General features: G+C 45.8%; 1 protein-coding gene across 3 annotated transcripts in view; it reads right to left on the reverse strand.

Moving 5' to 3' along the window:
• Positions 1 to 647: 647 nt before the first annotated feature.
• The window catches only part of LOC124794863 (tyrosine-protein kinase transmembrane receptor Ror-like), a 659,017-nt gene continuing 638,089 nt past the window's right edge, over positions 648 to 21,575 (reverse strand). For all 3 annotated transcript variants that reach the window (XM_047258536.1, XM_047258535.1, XM_047258538.1), the window contains exon 10: positions 648 to 2,487. In XM_047258536.1, coding sequence (XP_047114492.1) covers positions 2,146 to 2,487 — 342 coding nt within the window. In that variant the 3' untranslated portion in view covers positions 648 to 2,145. The remainder of the gene's footprint in view (positions 2,488 to 21,575) is intronic.

Here is a 21,575-nt window from a genome sequence, read left to right on the forward strand (position 1 = left end):
TTGATTAGTTGACTCAGATGTCAATTTTTTTACCAAATAAACAAAATAGTTGTGTCCGAATGCCGAAGTACCCAAATTTTTCTTTTGAAATTTACTCACCATTATTTCTACTGAATTTGATGACAAGTTTGGCATAACAACAAAAAAATGGTTCAAATGGCTCTGAGCACTATGGGACCTAACTACTGAGGTCATCAGTCCCCTAGAACTTAGAACTACTTAAACCTAAGTAACCTAAGGACATCACACACATCCATGCCCGAGGCAGGATTCGAACCTGCGACCGTAGCGGTCGCGCGGCTCCAGACTGTAGCGCCTAGAACCGCTCGGCCACACCGGCCGGCGCACAACAACAACGCTAAATCTTTGTCATATGTTTTGCTATATGCTTCGAAAGCAATATCTTCATTATCTTGAGTCTCGGAATGAAAATTCTTTAAATTAGTGTAGGAAACAGGTAACACTTTATTCCACATAAATACATCCAGAAAACTTAACATTAAAATTACTGAGTGACAAACAACACATATAATTGTATTTGAGAATTTCTTACTTCTATAGTAGGTCTAGGTGTTTTAATTATTGGCACAATAGTTTAATGTAGTTTCTATTTTTGGTACACAGGACAGGACTACTATTTTTTAAAATATTTTTAACGATTGCTTTATTTATATAAACTCAACACTGCACAGCGTAAAACACGCAACAACGTATTTGTATACGAAAATGAGTATAAAGGTGTATTTGAGCAAAGATTTCTCTGTAGAAAGGTACACACATTAAGAGAAAAACTGTCAGGTGAGTGCCACAGTTTCCCATAAACGGAAGACGATACTCTTCGCAAGGGATATGAGGTATTTCGTGAAGCACTCACCTATTATTGACTAGGAGTCTTTATGATGCACTGTAGTCCCTCTGAAAATGGAGATGAAGAACTTCTTTGGTATTGTTCCAACGGAGGCGTATCCGCACGTATTTCACTTTACACTGTTGTACTTGTAACGCACAGTACCCTAGTATAGGACAGGTCTCGACGAACACTGACACATAAAATGTAACAAATGACACACGTGTGATGGCTAAGAGAGATCGATATGGCTATATGGTAATTTGTTTCCACGACTTCCTTGCAGATCCTAGTTTCACGAAGAAGAATCAGTATTTACAAGAAACTCTGTTTCAGAAGTGGCCGAACGTCGGTTGTTAGATAAATTTCTGAGGAATTTCCGGCTTCGGAAACAAGGGATAAGGGCGTCTGACGAATATCTACGACGGTCAGTTTGGGTCCACCATCTGCAGATGGTAGGAGGAGGTTGAAATTTGCCTGACAGAAGTGGTAGGTACGAGTAGTATTAAGTAGTGAGTTACAGCTTGCTGCGCAATTGATGACAGTGAACAGTAATTAATTCAAAGGCGGTTAAGGAACAGTACGTCGCTAACTACTGTAAAGCACACGACATGAGTTCTGCGTTTTCAACCAGTTTTAACAATCATTCAAAAGAGCTGTATCTTTAACACCTCTCACTCAAAAATTAGGCAATTTCCATGCTAACATGAACCACGTATTCACAACTTAACAATAAAGATTCGTGAAACGAACTTGAAGTATTTCACAAAGACAGTTCAAATTATTTTGGACGCGACGCCCATTAACAAAACAATGGGATGAAGATTCATGTCCTCTTGTCATCATATATTTTCGCTGAGGGTAGCTACTGAATCAGCCGCCAAAGATGTGAATTTAAATACGGCACGTGTTTGTCGTGAACTGAGTTGTGTGAAATGATACGAAAAAACTCATTGCATTGCTGGCATTTGGCACGGCCGGTGGCCAACAAGTTCCCCATCACCTGGTCCGGCAGCTATGTAAACCACCTGATCGTTTGTACTATAGACAATGGAGTCCATTACGGGTCGGACATCCGCGCACGAGGTGGGCGAGGCTGGACACGACGCTAGGTGGGTGTACGACACCGTGGGCAAGACCGATGCCTTCAGTGGTCCTGAAAATCGTCCGAGGCAGCCTCCACCGAGGCGGGCCGGTTCGCGAGTTTTTGCGGAGACCTGAGGGCGAGATCCACTGTGCGGCAGACAGAATCTCCCCGCCGTGAGGGCGGTGGGGGAGTCTGCACTGGGGGCGGAGCCTCAGTCTGGCAGCGGCTGCAAGTAATCCCTGGCGGAGGGCGACGGCAGCAGATAGTTGTCGCCGTCCAAGATGTCCGTGCTGCTGGGAGAAGTCGCGCCAGAGGCGGAGGAGGCGGCGCCGGGGGCGGAGGTGGAGGCGGAGGCGGCAGGAGCAGGCAGCGGGAAGCCGCCGGGCGGCAGTGGGAGGCGGGGCTGCGCCTCGGCCAGCCTGGCTGCCATGTCCGGGAAGCGCGGGCGGTCGCGCGGCTCCATGCGCCAGCAGTGCAGCATCATTTGGCTCGCCAGCGGCGGGCAGTCCTCGGGTGGCGCCAGCAGCTGACCCGCCAGCACCAGCCGCACCACCTGCAAACACCATCCACTCTCTGTGTATCTCATACAGCGATGCGTTACTTTTAACTTGGTGTTTACTATATTAGATGTTTCTCTCTGTTTGTAGTCTAAATTGCAGAGTATGATCCGATGGCGTCAGCATTTCGGTCCCATAAGACCTTACCACAAATTTCCTTTCCTTTCCTCAACAATGTTCATGTTTGTGGAGTTTGGTCGCCAGCAGAAGTGTTTAAACTCTGACGAGTGTTCCTGAAGACACCCTGTAGCAATTCTCGACGTCTGGGGAGTCGCATTGTCCTGCAGGAATTGCGCAAGTCCGTCGGAATGCACAGAGGGCATGAATGGGAGCAGGTGATCATATAGGATGCCTCTGTTAGTATCACCTGTCAGAGTCGTATCTAGACGTACCAGGGGTCTCACATCACTACAACTGCACACGCCCCACACCATTACAAACTCTCCACCTGCTTGAACAGTCCCTTGCTGGCATGCGGAGTTCACGGATTCACGAGGTTTTCTCCATACCCGTACACACCCATCCGCTCGATACAATCTGAAACGAGACTCGTCCGACCAATCAAGATGTTTCCACTTATCATTAGTCCAATGTTGGGCCCAGGCGAGGCGGGATGGGACTTAACATCTGAGGTCATCAGTCCCCTAGAGCTTAGAACTACTTAAACCTAACCATCTAAGGACATCACACACATCCATGCCCGAGGCAGGATTCGAAGCTGCGACCGTAGCGGTCGCGAGGTTCCAGACTGAAGCGCCTAGAACCGCTCGGCCACCAGCGGCCGGCGGCGAGGCGTAAAGCTTTGTGTCGTGCAGTCATCAAGGGTACACGAACGGGCCTTCACCAACAAAAGTCCATAGCGATGGTGTTCCGTTGAATGGTTGGCACGCTGACGCTTGTTGATGGGCCAGCACTGAAAATCTGCGGCAGTTTTCGAAAGGACTGCACTTCTGTCACGTTGAACGATTCTCTTGAGTCGTCGTTGGTCCCTTTCACGCAGGATCTTTTTCTGGTCACAGTAATGTCGGAGATTTGATGTTTTAATCTGAGGATGACCCACATAGGGTCGAAACCGGTGACCGCTTACGAATAAAAGGTTTTTTATGCGATCAAAACCGTTCTATACAGACTGTTTCATAAGTGCTGGTCAATATACAGGAATACGACAGGAGTGGTCATTTGAAACAAAAGTCAAGTAAACAAGGGCTCTAAAACGCATTCCTTAAGAGGCATGAGCAATTCTTAATCTTCGATACTGTGAAACAAATCTATTCAAATGCAAGCTCTTTGCTTTCCATATTTTAGGAAGTGGTACTATAGACCAAAATAAGAAAAAAGTCCCGTAAACAAGTGCTCTAAAATGCTTACATTAGAAGTTACGGTACCGGCGTAACGTCAAGCAGCGGCATGCCAGGCATGCCGTTCGGTGGAGCAGAAAGGGCCGCGAAGAAGACGTCATCCAATAGTAAGTTGACCGACCCCTCTCTAGGGCGACAACGAGACACCAGCGGCATTTATACGAAGAGGATTCAAATGGTTCAAATGGCTCTGAGCACTATGGGACTTAACATCTGAGTTCATCAGTCCCCTAGAACTTAGAACTACTTAAACCTAACTAACCTAAGGACATCACACACATCCATGCCCGAGGGAGGATGCCAACGTGCGACCGTAGCGGTCGCGCAGTTCCAGACCGAAGCGCCTAGAACCGCTCGGCCACACCAACCTGCCTACGAAGCGGCCAGTCAAGACTAGCCGCTCTACGAGCTCTACAGCACCGACTTAGGAACTGTATAATTTCACTTGTATTAGACATCGTGTCCGCAGCTCTTGGTCTAGTAGCTAGCGTTGCCGCCTCTAGACCACGTGTTCCCGGGTTCGATTCCCAGCCGGGTGGGGGATTTTCTCTGCTCGAGGACTGGGTGTTTGTGTTGTCCCCTTCATTTGATCCTCCTCCTCCTCATCATCATCATCATTCGTGACGGTGTCTAGATTGAACTGTGAAAAAAATTGGGACTGTGTAAAAGTTGGGACTTTGTACGGGCTCCGATGACCGCTTGGTTGAGCGCCCCACAAACTAAACATCATCATTAGGCGTCGTCTGTACTGGCGAGATTTCTTATATTGCCTGTCGCCCATTGCCTGCGACATATCATTGTAAATTCTGAAGTGACCTCATTTATCCTACTGTAGTAAAAATGCATTAATACGATTTGCTTGAATTGTTGTCTAGCGATCCGAGAAAGCGCGTTTCCTAAGCACCCCATATTCGACGAGTAGGCAGGACACAACAGTTATGAGAACTTGTTCATCAGAAGATATGTGTTTCAAATTAGCAAAGATGAACAAGTGGTCGTAGCTCTTAAGGTACGCATTTTAGAGTACATGTTTACCGGACATTTTTTCTTGTTTTGGTGCATAATCCTGCTTCCCAAAATATGGAAAGAAACGACCTTGCAGTAGAAGAGATTTGTTTCACAACATCGAAGATCAAGAATTGCTCACAGCTCTTAAGATATCCGTTTTAGAGTATATGTTTACGTGATTTCTTTGTTTTGAATGATAATTCCTGCCATATCCATAAAAATTCACCATAATTTCTAAAACACCCTGTATAGTATTTGATTACTGTTCATCGTGATCGCTGCTACACGCAATATGTTTACAGAAACTACATGTCAGACACTTTTACATCGCCCTCAAAAGTGACATGAAAGTGAACCCATCTCAGTCCACACCGAGAGACGTAGCTTCTCAAGTTCTCCGGTGTTTCGACAAGTGAATAAATGAACGTAATGCCTTACTGAATTCTCAACAAAATGATTATGTAACATAGTTCATATTACAAGCAAACAGGTGGTCCTGTGACAGGTTGAAGAAGCCTGTTTGGCAGGCTCTGCTCTAGGAGTACCCCTCGCATCCAAATTCGTTCACATTCGGGATCTGGGCGGGAATGACAACTGACCCCACGAGACTGCTGTACGCCTTAGGCCAGATCTGCTCTGTAGCATTTCATCGTATGTAGCGTTCGTGAACTTCAAAACTTGTCGGTATGGATGACTGACTTCCAGCTGGAACACTAGTATTTAGTTTGCCCTTTCCAGCGAGTTACTTGTTTGGCGACAAAAATTTGGTGTGGCTTCGGGGATGTTTTCCACAAGCGAATTCTCGAAGGCGTTGCAAATGCTTACGAACTGTAAGGTATACTTGTAGCAGCACCGAATCTGGAACTGTGGCTCTTCAACGGGTCAGTGCGCATGGATGAGTTATGTGTCATTGCAACCAGGTTTGTGAGTCACACGTCTTTCTAAATCTACTCTTCAGTACGAGGATTGTTGAGTAAGTATGATAACAAAATCTCTGACCGATGGATAAATATCTCGTGTGAATTAAACTCTTTGTCTAGATAGAAGAGGCGAGCAAAGATTTCTAACGCTGTCGGTAGATGGAGGTAATTGCACCACAGCAATACGTAATATGGTTTGAAGACGGAGGTGGTGATGGATACGTAGTCGACGATTCAAGTGCCAAGTGTAATAAGGAGTTTAAAGCTTCATTTCATCGCCAACTAGTGAAAGTTTACGAAGCATGTGTGATGCTAGTACAACGTGTTGTTTTAATAGCGCAGGACAGATATGCCAGACGAGTAAAGATAAGGCCAGGCAAGGACGTCCGCCGCATATGACAAAGTGCGCTGTGTCGAAGGGTAGACTCAAGCCAATTGCCACATTTGAGTCATGTTACACACAAACTCGACATCTCCACTGGCAATGTACTGCTATGTGTATCATTCAAATACCAACAAAATTTGGTAATGTTCAGCTCCCGATGACATGTCAATTGCCACTCTAAAAAGGTAACATCGTAGTGTCGTGCGTGAAAGAGTGTTTTACGTGCAACTGTGCTCCTAATATTCACGTAATACAACCAGAATTGGTGACCGCGATACAGTCAAATTAAATGACCGCAAAGCAGACGAAGATACGAAATTCAGCTACTCGGTAAACAAAATAAGAGATGACGGATGAAGCAAGTAGGACCCTACACAGCCAAAGAGGGCAGTCTTGGCTAAAAGAACCTGCGTTAAACACAGACCTTAATTTGAGGAAGAAGTATCTGAGAAGGCATTTTCGAGCACAGTATATTACAGTAGCGGATCATGGAGCGCGGGAAAATAGGGAAAGAAGAGAACTGAGCTGTTTGCGATGTGATGCTACAGAACGATGCTTAAAATTAGGTGGACTTATAAGGTATGAGGTGGTTCTCTTCAGAATCGTGGAAGAGAGAAATGTACAAAAAACGTTGAAAAGAAGGAAGGATAGGATGATAGAGTATTTGTTAAGACGTTAGGGCATAACTCATATAGTAAGAGAAGGAGCTGTAGAAGGTTAAAATTGTAGGGGAAAAGGGAGATTGGAATACAAGCAATTGAGGACGTAGGGTGCAAGAGGCTGCCACAAGAGCGCAATTCGTGGCGGTCCGCATCAAACCAGTCAGAAGACTGACGATCTAAAAATAAAGGAAAGCAATTTTCAGCTAGGAAGTGAGGATAAAGGCTGAATGTCCTTTCGGCTATGATCGCCTTTCACTGCCACTATGATATGATAATGTTGCACAGCGAGATTCTAGAAGTGCTGCACGACAGCCAGTTACACCCATGTCAATCAATTGCAACCTTTCATCGCATTAACCACGCCCCCAGTTCAGCGCAAGACAGACGGGGAGTTGGTTGGGCTGTTGCAACTCTTTTGCCACGTTGAATACTGGGCCAGACTTACGCCTCTGCGACTTCACAAGCGACACTACAGCTCACACGCCGCTTGGCTAAATTTTTGTTCAGTGAATGCGGAAACTCCTGATGCCGCTGTTTCGTTACCCTTCTCACACGATGCGTACGCTGCAGTTTTCACCATTTATGCGTCATGCTTAGAGTCACAACTTTCTGGCTTTTCAGTTGTGTAAGTTACTGTGTGCCACGTTTATCGAAGAAACTACACTCCTGGAAATGGAAAAAGGAACACATTGACACCGGTGTGTCAGACCCACCATACTTGCTCCGGACACTGCGAGAGGGCTGTACAAGCAATGATCACACGCACGGCACAGCGGACACACCAGGAACCGCGGTGCTGGCCGTCGAATGGCGCTAGCTGCGCAGCATTTGTGCACCGCCGCCGTCAGTGCCAGCCAGTTTGCCGTGGCATACGGAGCTCCATCGCAGTCTTTAACACTGGTAGCATGCCGCGACAGCGTGGACGTGAACCGTATGTGCAGTTGACGGACTTTGAGCGAGGGCGTATAGTGGGAATGTGGGAGGCCGGGTGGACGTACCGCCGAATTGCTCAACACGTGGGGCGTGAGGTCTCCACAGTACATCGATGTTGTCGCCAGTGGTCGGCGGAAGGTGCACGTGCCCGTCGACCTGGGACCGGACCGCAGCGACGCACGGATGCACGCCAAGACCGTAGGATCCTACGCAGTGCCGTAGGGGACCGCACCGCCACTTCCCAGCAAATTAGGGACACTGTTGCTCCTGGGGTATCGGCGAGGACCATTCGCAACCGTCTCCATGAAGCTGGGCTACGGTCCCGCACACCGTTAGGCTGTCTTCCGCTCACGCCCCAACATCGTGCAGCCCGCCTCCAGTGGTGTCGCGACAGGCGTGAATGGAGGGACGAATGGAGATGTGTCGTCTTCAGCGATGAGAGTCGCTTCTGCCTTGGTGCCAATGATGGTCGTATGCGTGTTTGGCGCCGTGCAGGTGAGCGCCACAATCAGGACTGCATACGACCGAGGCACACAGGGCCAACACCCGGCATCATGGTGTGGGGAGCGATCTCCTACACTGGCCGTACACCACTGGTGATCGTCGAGGGGACACTGAATAGTGCACGGTACATCCAAACCGTCATCGAACCCATAGTTCTACCATTCCTAGACCGGCAAGGGAACTTGCTGTTCCAACAGGACAATGCACGTCCGCATGTATCCCGTGCCACCCAACGTGCTCTAGAAGGTGTAAGTCAACTACCCTGGCCAGCAAGATCTCCGGATCTGTCCCCCATTGAGCATGTTTGGGACTGGATGAAGCGTCGTCTCACGCGGTCTGCACGTCCAGCACGAACGCTGGTCCAACTGAGGCGCCAGGTGGAAATGGCATGGCAAGCCGTTCCACAGGACTACATCCAGCATCTCTACGATCGTCTCCATGGGAGAATAGCAGCCTGCATTGCTGCGAAAGGTGGATATACACTGTACTAGTACCGACATTGTGCATGCTCTGTTGCCTGTGTCTATGTGCCTGTGGTTCTGTCAGTGTGATCATGTGATGTATCTGACCCCAGGAATGTGTCAATAAAGTTTCCCCTTCCTGGGACAATGAATTCACGGTGTTCTTATTTCAATTTCCAGGAGTATATTTTGTTATTTTCAAGCAGTCTGTTTGTAATGTACCTACAAATAAATAACATGGTCTAGAGAAAGAAGGGGAACACTATGTGGATGAAAAAAGATGAGAGCTATGATGAAATTGCAAAAAATAAAGGAATAATGAATGAATGAATGAATGGAAGAGGTATTTACAAGAATGCTATGGGGCAAGAGATCGTCCCGGTGCTTTGGATATGGAGGACGAATAAGGATAGTTCAAAGAGGAGAAAGGACCTCCAATAATATGGAAGAAGTTAAAGACATGACACTTGGAAAATAAACTAGTGGAGATGGGATTCCGAATGATCCTACCAAAGGTTTAAGCCAAAAAAACGCAGAAATACTGAATATTTGCATTTAAATTTGTGAGAAAGATCAGTGGCCAGATTCAGTGTTGCGATGAAAACAAATGTCATAAAATGTTTACAATATATGGCAATAAGTTTGGTATATCATTCGGCAAAAATTCTACTAAGGAAAACAGACATTTGCAATAAAAAATTGATGAAGGATAGTTCATCTTGACAAGGGGAAAGGTACAAGAGATTCCACTGGACTTTTACGAATAATTGGGGACACATACAAAGGCGGTAGAGAAGTTCCTGCAGCTCTTGTTGAGTTGGAAAAAAGGTTTTGACAGAGTCAAATAGATGAAATTTTTTTTATCTAAACTGGAAGGAAAAGTGACTAGTAAGCAACTTATATATCACTCGAAAAGTAAAAAGGGGCAATGAGATGAAAGAAGGAATTAAAATTGAGAGGGGGATAACGTTGTTTTTTAATTACTCTGTTTAACATCCATTTAGATGATTCAGTTATGAACTGCCTTCAATAAATGTATCGAGCGACAGTAGGAGGAAGGAAATGTATGATATTTCCAGATGACGCGGTACTACTGATTGAAAATGAAACGTTAAAAGAAATGAAAACCAGCTGTAAGAAATGTGGAATGAAGATAAATATGGAAAAGACTAAGGCAATGATCATTACAAGGTAGTCAAGCAAAATAAAACTGAAAATTTGTGATGAGTTAGTGAAGCAAGTTGATAAATTCAGGTACATAGGTTACGACACATAATCAAAAATAAAAACGAGGATAGCTATTGCAAGAGATATGATTTACGGAATGAGATCATGCGAAAGAACTTGTTCCCCTCCTAGCTGCAGTTTATCGAAGATTTCTGGAGCAACGAAGGGTGCCTAGCGACTGGAAAAAAGTGCAGGTTATTCCCGTTTTCAAGAATGGTTGTAGGACTGATGAACATAATTATTAATCCATATAGTTGACGTCAGTTTGCTGGGACGTGTTATATGTTGAAGAATTATGAATGTTTGGAGAACAAAAATCTTCTCTATAAAAATCAACACGGATCCTGCAAACAGAGGTCTTGCGAACTCACGTCGCTCTGTTCCTACGTGAGCCGGCCGGAGTGACCGAGCGGTTCTAGGCGCTAGTCTGGAACCGCGCGACCGCTACGGTCGCAGGTTCGAATCCTGCCTCGGGCATGGATGTGTGTGATGTCCTTAGGTTAGTTAGGTTTAAGTAGTTCTGAGTTCTAGGGGACTGATGACCTCAGATGTTACGTCCCATAGTGCTCAGAGAAATTTGAACAACCGCGGACCGCTGCGAGACGCGCAGGAAAAGTTCCAGTGAGATGCTGGGAGTTACCGACAGGGCAGTGCAGACTTGCCGACTGCAGTGCAGTGGCCAGGCTATGCTACAATGGTTGCCCAGAAAGTAATGCACCTCATTTTTTTCTAGCCGAAAACAATCCTACGAATGCGAAACGTTACGTATGTATTATTTGAAGTCTCCTGAATGAGCGCGCCAAGTTTCCGTCACTGCAGAACAGTTTCAAAATAGCGTCTGTATGTGATGTAAATTAGAAGCAACGTGTCGCCATTGAATTTCTTACTGCAGAGAAAGAAACTGTGGGGAATATTCACAAACGCTTGTTCAAAGTCTATGGAGCATCTGCTGTCGACAGAAGTACAGTTAGTCGCTGGCCACGGAGGGTGAGGTCATCAGAAGGCAGTTCGGCGGAGCCCCACGATTGTCGAGGAGACCACCCACGGCTGTCACACGTGACATGTTGCAGCAATATGAAGTCATTCACGAGGACACACGCATTACGACTTGGCAGCTGCCACTGCATCTGTCGGTCAACAAAGGAAGTGCGGATGCAATTATCCGTACTCTTGGATATTCAAAAGTGCGTGAAAGATGTGTGGATCACAAATCTCATAGAAAAAACAGTTGTCTTGATTTGTTGCCATGTTTTGAAGCTGATGGGGAGGCCTTCTCGTCCCGGATTGTGACAGGTGATAAAATGTAGGTTCACCATTTTGAGCCCGAAACAAAACGACAGTTGATGAAATGGGGCCATTCCAACTCCTTACAGAAGAAAAAATTCAAAGCAACTGCTTTCGCCGGTAAAGTCATGATCTCCGTGTTCTAGGACTGTGAAGGTGTGATTGTCATTGATACGATGCCAAGAGGCGGTACCATTAATTCAGAAGCATATGTCAACACATTAATAAAACTCAAAACGCGGTTCCGGCGACTTAGGCGGCACAGCAACCCAGGAGATGTTTTGCTGCAACGCGATAACTTTCGGCCCCACAAAAGTTCAAAATGGCTCTGAGCACTATGGGACTCAACTGCTGTGGTCATAAGTCCCCTAGAACTTAGAACTACTTAAACCTAACTAACCTAAGGACGGCACACAACACCCAGCCATCACGAGGCAGAGAAAATCCCTGACCCCGCCGGGAATCGAACCCGGGAACCCCGGCGTGGGAAGCGAGAACGCTACCGCACGACCACGAGATGCGGGCCCCACAAAAGTCTGAGGACTGCTGAACACATCGCAAAACAGCATTGGACTGTGTTACCCCATCCACCCTACAGCCCTGATATAGCCCCCTAGGGCTTCCACTTGTTTGGGCCATTAAAGGATGCCATTTGTAGAAAACATTTCGAGGACGATAAGGAGGTGATTCACACAGTAATACAATGGCTCCGCCACCAGGACAAGCATTGGTACCGACAGGGTATAAACGGTCTTATTTCGCACTGGAGGAAGGCCATAGAACGGGAAGGAGATTATTTGGAAAAATAGGATGTGTGTAATTCTCATTATGTTCAATAAAGAAATTGTTGAAGAAACCCGCGCGGGATTAGTGGAGCTGTCTAAGGCGCTGCAGTCATGGACTGTGTGGCTGATCCCGGCGGAAGTTCAAGTCCTCCCTCGGGCATGGGTGTGTGTGCTTGTCCTTAGGATGATTTTGGTTAAGTAGTGTGTAAGCTTAGGGATGACCTTAGCAGTTAAGTCCCATAAGATTTCACACACATTTTTTTTTTTGTTGAAGAAAAAGAAATGCGGTGCATTGCGTTCCGGGCAACCCTCGTAGGATTCGCGGTTGAGGATTTAAGGCGCTAAGAGGTCGATGGAAATGGTCCTGCAGATGCTCAACTACTTTCAAATTGGGGAGTTTGGCGGCCAGAGGAGCACACTACAACCATACAGCTGCTCTTCGAACCACGCACATAGCTTGAGAACTGTGTGGCGCATTGTATTGTCCAGCTGGTAGATACCATTGTGCCGAGGGAAAACAAGCGGCATGGTTCCCAAATACCTGTTGTGCCTTTCAGGACCCGACACCACTCAGGGAATGTCACGAAAACATTCCCCACCCCATAACCCTCCCCTTCCTGTCCGGATAAAAAAAAAGTAGTTCAAATGGCTCTAAGGACTATGGGACTTAACATCTGAGGTCATCAGTCCCCTTGAACTTAGAACTACTTAAACCTAACTAACCTAAGGACAACACACACATCCATGCCCAAGGCAGGATTCGAACCTGTGACCGTAGCAGTAGCTCGGTTCCGGACTGAAACGCCTAGAACTGCTCGGTCACAGCGGCCGGCTGCCAGCACCCCTCCGACGATTGCAGCAGGGTGTTTGCTTTGTGACATTTCACGCCGTACACGACAAAACTATCTGTCCGATGCAGCTTAAACGTGATTCATCTGTAAAGGCTACCTGTTGCCAATCAGTGGACCTCTAGTTGAGGTACTGGTGCGAAAATCCCACCTTCGTCACCGATGACGGTTAGTCAGCATGGTTGCATGAACCAGGCGTCTGTTGCGATGGCCCATACGCAGCAACGCTCGCTGAACGGTCATTGAGAAGACACTGTTGGTAGCCCCTTGTTTCATCTAGGCGGTCCATTGCTCAACAGCTGCACATCTGTTCGTCCGCAGTCATCGTGCACTCCTTTCATTATGGCCCGTTGTGGGCCACAGTTGTTTCGGCACAGATTTCGGATAGCGCCGTTTAGTATGCATGGTATACTTTAACCACGGCGACCCTGAACGGTATACAGACTTAGCCGTTTCGCAAATTCTTCACCCTTGGGCCGAAAGCCAATAATCATGCCTTTTTGGAAATCACATAAATAGCTCCGTTTCCGCATGACAACAGCGACTGCACAGTTTTCCGCGTCCCACGACACGCTTTTTATATCCTCCACTGCTAGTGCAGCTACCTGCCATCTGTGAGTAGTTACTGAACGCCGACGCCGTACCTTGGCGGGGGTTACATTAATGTGTAAGTATGTGTCCATTTCGAAGAACATCGAATTGTAAAAGGGAAACCAACTGAACACGACTGTAATGTAAAAGAACTGGAAGTAGTTAAGTAGAAACAGATAGTCCATACGAAGTAATTATACGCACTAATTCGGTACGTCAGGAGTGAAAGTGAAAAATAGTTTTGGTCAGATTAGGACGAGAACTAAAAATAAAATTAAAAAAAGTGTTATTACCCTCGTCGTATTTCTGTTCTACGAGTGAGAGCAAATTCCGATCTCACGTTGCAATGGGAGCTTTTATTGTTGTACCTAAAATGCGACATTGCGAGTGCAGTGAAAGCCGGTCATAACGTCACAGACGGGCAGTGCATTGGCAGAGGAGGAATTTACTGGAGGCAACGACCGGCATATGAACTGCAGTCGGATTTGCAATGGGCGCCACGCTTACTCCCGGTATGCGCAATTCACCCGCTGAGCTCCAGGCTGCATCGCAAATATCTATGCGTAGGAAGCTGAGGTGAGTGAACGGGGACGAATCGTTGCTTTCTCTTGTCACACTTTCAAGCTCTACATTTCCAGTTTCACTTTTCTTCAGAGTATCGCGAACAATACTGATTTTTAATATCTGGTCCACTGAGGGATCGTCAGTGTGGAATGAGGGTAACGAAGAGAGCTGTCAATAGACACTCGTGGTCGCTGTGGGGTTTGCAACGATTGTAAGGTGGCTATAACGTCGCACCTTACAAGCACTCATCCACATACTTTGCCATGATGTACAAATTCAATTAGGTATCATGTGGTAGGTTGTACATCGTATATATGAATATACAGGGTGAGTCACCTAACGTTACCGCTGGATATATTTCGTAAACCACATCAAATACGGACGAATCGATTCCACAGACCGAACGTGAGGAGAGGGGCTAGTGTAATTGGTTAATACAAACCATAAAAAAAATGCAAGGAAGTATGTTTTTTAACACAAACCTACGTTTTTTTAAATGGAACCCCGTTAGTTTTGTTAGCACATCTGAACATATAAACAAATACGTAATTAGTGCCGTTTGTTGCATTGTAAAATGTTGATTACATCCGGAGATATTGTAACCTAAAGTTGACGCTTGAGTACCACTCCTCCGCTGTTCGATCGTGTGTATCGGAGAGCACCGAATTACGTAGGGATCCAAAGGGAACGGTGATGGACCTTAGGTACAGAAGAGACTGGAACAGCACATTACGTCCACATGCTAACACCTTTTTATTGGTCTTTTTCACTGACGCACATGTACATTACCATGAGGGCTGAGGTAAACGTACACACGTGGTTTCCGTTTTCAATTACGGAGTGGAATAGAGTGTGTCCCATTGGAAACGCGTCGACGTGTGTGGTATCAGCATGATGGTGCACCTGCACATTCCGCAATTAACACTAGGCTGACCCTTGACAGGATGTTCGACGGGCGTTTCATAGGACGTGGAGGACGCATAAATTGGCCAGCCCGTTCTCCTGATCTTACACCTCTGGACTTCTTTCTGTGGGGTACGTTAAAGGAGAATGTGTACCGTGATGTGCCTACAACCTCAGAGGATATAAAACAACGTATTGTGGCAGCCTGCGGCGACATTACACCAGAAGTACTGCGGCGTGTACGACATTCATTACGCTAGAGATTGCAATTGTGTGCAGCAAATGATGGCCACCACATTGAACATCTATTGGCCTGACATGTCGGGACACACTCTATTCCACTCCGTAATTGAAAACGGAAACCACGTGTGTACGTGTACCTCACCCCTCATGGTAATGTACATGTGCGTCAGTGAAAAAGACCAATAAAAAGGTGTTAGCATGTGGACGTAATGTGCTGTTCCAGTCTCTTCGGTACCTAAGGTCCATCACCGTTCCCTTTGGATCCCTACGTAATTCGGTGCTCTCCGATACACACAATCGAACAGCGGAGGAGTGGTACTCAAGCGTCAACTTTAGGTTACAATATCTCCGGATGTAATTAACATTTTACAATGCAACAAACGGCACTGATTACGTATTTGTTTATATGTTCAGATGTGCTAACAAAACTAACGGGGATTTAAAAAAACGTATGTTTGTTTTAAAAAACATGCTTCCGTGCATTTTTTTATGGTTTGTATTAACCAATTACACTAGCCCCTCTCCTCACGTTCGGTCTGTGGAATCGATTCGTCAGTATTTGATGTGGTTTACGAAATATATCCAGCGGTAATGTTAGGTGACTTACCCTGTATAAAGGAGACTGACATTGTCACATACGTCTTGTAAATAACTGTTAACGTTTATTGCATGAATGGTGACGGAGTGTCATTACTATAAAAACGGCGTAATGAATGATTGCCTATAGTAGTAGAGGTTGGAACGCCAATGGAAATAAAACGGCTGGCGGAGCTGACGCTCTAGGTGGAAGGCCCACACAGATGTGTTGGTCCTGCTTAAACAAAGGAAATAGCAAAGCGGATGTCGTAGCATCCAAGCGCTGAAGCACAATAGAGTCGCGCCCGGCCGGTGTTGTAGCCGAACTAGAAGGATTATACTTAGGAAACGCTGAAAATCTTGGACGCAGGTGGGAGGAACGAAGAAGCGGCACCTCGGAAAATACGCATGCTGGGTTATTTCCAAGGATTTTTACTCAGAAGCGAACCATTGTACGACTATAGGTTTATCCTTACAAACTTTCCGCGCTGGACGACAAAAGACTGAAATATGGTTGGTTGGCGTGGGTGGGGAGTCAAGCCTTGCTGGGAAGCCAGCGCTGGAGAGATGAGGTCTTCCGTTGTGAGCGCCCGTGTGTGACAGCCGGTCGCACACAGCTTCGTTGAAACAGACGGACATGCTGTCTTTGCTCTCAGGAGAGTTTATAGTTGGAACAGTTAGGCACTGCACTGTTGCGAACTTATACGATTGTGGACTTTGACTCTGGGTTGAAAGTCGTCGTTAAGTACGCAGCGTTCAATGATTGAGAGCACTTCTGCCTATACTTACGTTGAGACGTTATCTGAACTCCGTCCTTGTGGCTGGGAGTTCGCGTTTCTCGTCTGTAGAACACAGAGAGAAGAAGACAGTAATAGAGTATATTAGTCAGAGGACCGCCTTTGCCGTCCTAGTGTCTGCAAGAATTTTATTGTGGCTGGAGTTCTTCCATCGTCGCAGACGAGTACGAGAACCATCACTTCGACGCACCGGACGGATTACACATGGTGCTATCGCAAATTGCTTCGGCTTATTAGGGCTATAAAAGCTAAGCAGCTGTGATCACGTTAGTTTATTTCCACTGAGGTTCCACATCTCCGAAAGTAGTGTCTTCTAGTGTTTGGTATGTAGATGATGTCAGTCATTCCGGGTTATTGATATTAGGCCACGCAGTCTTAATAATGGGCAGAGTTGGGCAATTGATGAGTAACTTTACTTAGGAAATGTAAACTTTGTAATCTAAATGTTTTGTTAATCTACAAAAAATATACAAGCAGGAACAACGTTTATCATTTAGTAGGATTAGTCACCTTCATTATTCATTTATGTTTAGATTGTAATTTATAGAATTAAGAGATTCTAAGATCTGCTTCAGCGGGTAATCAGACACCGCCAAATCTTCATTTTAACGTTTATTATTTTCCGTTGCGCACATTCATTTTACACCCACCTGGAGTAGCATCTTGGGCACTTGAGGGGAACACCACGTTTCTTGGCAAAGAAGTGTTTCGAAAGAACTAGCTCGTAGGAGTTCTTCTTTTATACTTTACACATGACTGAGACTACATTACCTTTTAATTCTTTTGTAAATATGTGAGTCTTGTCTATGTTTTTTATTCTGAGTGGCGATTTGTTTTACCAGATGATCAACGTGTTTTCAAAAAAAATGGTTCAAATGGCTCTGAGCACTATGGGACTTAACATCTGAGGTCATCAGTCCCCTAGAACTTAGAACTACTTAAACCTAACTAACCTAAGGACATCACACACATCCATGCCCGAGGCAGGATTCGAACCTGCGACCGCAGCAGTCGCGCGGTTCTGGACTGCGCGCCTAGAACCGCTAGACCACCGCGGCCGGCAACGTGTTTTCAACATTTACTCGATTTGCGAGCTTCGTGTTTAATTTGTAAATTACGGAGATTGACCACTCACTCACGAGAGCCACGCGGGGTAGCCACGTGATCTACGGCGTCTTGCAGCAGTTCGCGCGTCTCCCCCCATCGGAGGTTCGAGTCCTCCCCCGGGCATGGATGTGTGTGTATGTGTTGTCCTTAGCCTAAGTTAGTTTAAGTTAGATTAAGTAATGTGGAAGTCTAGGGACCGATGACCTCAGCAGTTTGGTCCCATAGGAACTTACCACAATCACTCCCGAGAGCGCACTGTTGTATGTATACTGCATCAAACATTACAGAACATACTTCTACTAAATTAGAAGGGAAGTCACGGAATCTTTCATAAATGCAAAAAAAAAAAAAAAAAAAAAAAAAAAAAAAAAAAAAAAAAAAAAAAAAAAAAAAAAAAAAAAAAAAATTAAGACGGCTGAACACGAACCATCTGCTTCACACGTCGCTACTTTCGTAAATCAACGCACATAACCACTAAACCACGATGACCTGACTCTTAGATCTCATGAAGGATTTAACTGGCGACATGTCATTAAGCGACTTTAATTATACAAATTATACCAATAACGAAGTGTTTTTATTAATATTGTGCCGGCCGCTGTGGCCGAGCGGTTCTACGCCCTTCAGTCCGGAACCACGCGGCTGCTACGGTCGCAGGTTCGAATCCTGCCTCGGGCATGGATGCGTGCGATGTCCTTAGGTTGGTTAGTTTCAAGTAGTTCTAAGTCTAGGGGACTGATGACCTCAGATGTTAAGTCCCATAGTGCTTAGAGCCTTATGAACCATTTTTATAAATCTTCTACGTGTCGTTGCTCTGAAACATCATACTTTCATAACATGGAAATATGCAGGTGTTCATACGATTTGCCGGCCGGAGTGGCCGTGCGGTTCTAGGCGCTTCAGTTTGGAAACGCGTGACCGCTACGGTCGCAGGTTCGAATCCTGCCTCGGGCATGGGTGTGTGTGATGTCCTTAGGTTAGTTAGGTTTAAGTAGTTCTAAGTTATAGGGGACTGATGACCTCAGATGTTAAGCCCCATAGTGCTCGGAGCCATTTGAACCCTTTTCGTACGATTCTATTTGGTGACTCCCAAGCACCCTACATCGAGTTCTAGGGAAAGTCGATATTGCCAAAAGGTCAGAAGTTTTACACGTTGACAATGCGGTCTCAGGCTCAGAACAATTTTGTTGACTATTACCCCGGATAATTGAAAATGAAATCGAAAAACCTATCAAATATGAGGTGAGTAATGTACCCGCCTCCGTACTGAGGTTTCTAATGCACGTCCATGTGGTTGAGCTCGATCAGAGATAACCGATAACTGGCAGAAAATTTCATCACAAGTTTGGCCGGCAAGTGGAGAAAAAGTGGTGGCGCCAATTTTCCGATTACCAGTCTTCACACCACTTTCATGGATTAAATTGTGTCCTACGGAGTGAGGGCACGTGACGTTATTGATGTGAATCCATCATTCGGATAGGGACGTTAAGCTCAGCAGCCCCCTTAGTGCTATTTGTGAGGAGCAGAGTGCGTACAGATGCCGGGTTTTATCATCTCATCTTACAGCACATCATCACACCAAACTATATACAGTCACCTACACTCAAGAGATACGTTTAAGAAAACACAACCAGCATACGTCGCTAGGGAAGGGACCATTGTGGCACAGAGGAACAAAAGACGACGGGGACTCTCACCTTACAGCTCCCTTTGACTCACATTCATCCAGTACTTTAATTCTGCAAAGAAAATGTGTCCTTTATTGATTGGGTCTTATGTCTCATTAAAATGGTACTTGTCATTTTTTAATGATATGGTTCTTGTGTTTCATGAAAACGTTATTGCTTGATGCCTGTTCTACCTGACTTATTCAGCTGAGTGAAATTTTAAACAAATGGCATTTCTAATACACTGATGCTCTTTTTGTGTGGCAAGCGCCACGTTCTTTTTAATTTCCATCGCTAGACCGTTGGCATTTGTTCTTACATTTAATTTTTCTAAAATGTCTCACACTCAACAATGACATAAGTTTTGCCCTATATACAATGTGGGCATAGACACTACTGGCCATTAAAATTGCTACACCAAGAAGAAATGCAAATGATAAACAGATATTCATTGGACAAATATATTATACTAGAACTGACATGTGATTACGTTTTCACGCAATTTGGGTGCATAGATCCTGAGAAATCAGTACCCAGAACAACCAACTCTGGTCGTAATAACGGCCTTGATACGCCTTGGCATTGAGTCAAACAGAGCTTGGATAGCGTGTACAGGTACAGCTGCCCATGCAGTTTCAACACGATACCACAGTTCATCAAGAGTAGTAATTCGCGTATTGTGATGAGCCAGTTGCTCGACCACCATTGACCAGACGTTTTCAATTGGTGAGAGATTTGGAGAATGTGCTGGCCAGGGCAGCAGTCGAACATTTTCTGTATCCAGAAAGGCCCGTACAGGACCTGCAACATGCGGTCGTTCATTATCCTGCTGAAATGTAGGGTGTTACAGGGATCGAATGAAGGGTAGAGCCACGGGTCGTAACACATCTGAAATGTAACGTCCACTGTTCAAAGTGACGTCAGTGCGAATAAGAGGTGATCGAGACGTGTAAACAATGGCATCCCATACCATCACGCCGGGTGATACGCCAGTACGGCGATGACGAATACACGCTTCCAAAGTGTGTTCACCGCGATGTCGCCAAACACAGACGTGACCATCATGATGCTGTAAACAGGACCTGGATTCATCCGAAAAAATGACGTTTTGCCATTCGTGTACCCAGGTTCGTCGTTGAGTACACCATCGCAGGTGATCCTGTCTGTGATGCAGCGTCAAGGGTAACCGCAGCCGTGGTCACCGAGCTGATAGTCCATGCTGCTGCAAACATCGTCGAACTGTTCATGCAGATGGCTGTTGTCTTGCAAACGTCCCCATCTGTTGACTCAGGGATCGAGGCGTTACAGCCATGCGGATAAGATGCCTGTCATCTCGACTGCTAGTGATACGAGGTCGTTGGGATCCAGCACGGCGTTCCGTATTACCCTCCTGAACCCACCGATTTCATATTCTGCTAACAGTCAGTGGATCTCGACCAACGCGAGCAGCAATGTCGCGATACGATAAATCGCAATCGCGATAGGCTGCAATCGTACCTTTATCAAAGTCGGAAACTTGATGGTACGCATTTCTCCTCCTTACACGAGGCATCACAACAACGTTTCACCAGGCAACGCCAGTCAACTGCTGTTTGTGTATGAGAAATCGGTTAGAAACTTTCCTCATGTCAGCACGTTGTAGGTGTCGCCACCGGCGCCAGCCTTGTGTGAATGCTCTGAAAAGCTAATCAATTGCATATCACAGCATCTTCTTTCTGTCAGTTAAATTTCACGTCTGTAACACGTCATCTTCGTGGTGTAGCAATTTTAATGGCCAGTAGTAGAGAATTTCTTTGACTTCTCAAATTTATTTCTAAGGAACTATGCTTGATACATCTAAGCGTTTTGTTGCAAATGTTAGTTTAACTCATAAATGTTTGCTAGAGGTACATCTACTTGTGCTCTGAGAGCACATAATTTCTGTTTTCTTATTACAGGTAGCGTAATACAGGAGTGCTGTCATAAAGGCGTTTGCATAGAAGAAAGTGCAATGTGTTTTGTAGTTGCAGGAAACACGGTACCGTTTTACAGTTCTGCGACAGTTCGGTCGAGGCCTGCCAGATGTGAAGAGCATCGAAGGATAGTATGAAAAGTTAAGAGACTGCCAGTGATGGTGACAATACAAAAAGAGGTAGACCCGAAGTACTGACGACACTGTGGACCTCGTGGAGACAGCATTTCGACCCAGTCCGCGGAAATCTACATGTAGCGTTTCCAGACAGGCATATTCAGAACACTGTGATGAAAATTTTACTAGAAGC

This window comes from Schistocerca piceifrons, chromosome 4 (assembly GCF_021461385.2).
Source record: "Schistocerca piceifrons isolate TAMUIC-IGC-003096 chromosome 4, iqSchPice1.1, whole genome shotgun sequence".
NCBI lineage: Eukaryota > Metazoa > Arthropoda > Insecta > Orthoptera > Acrididae > Schistocerca > Schistocerca piceifrons.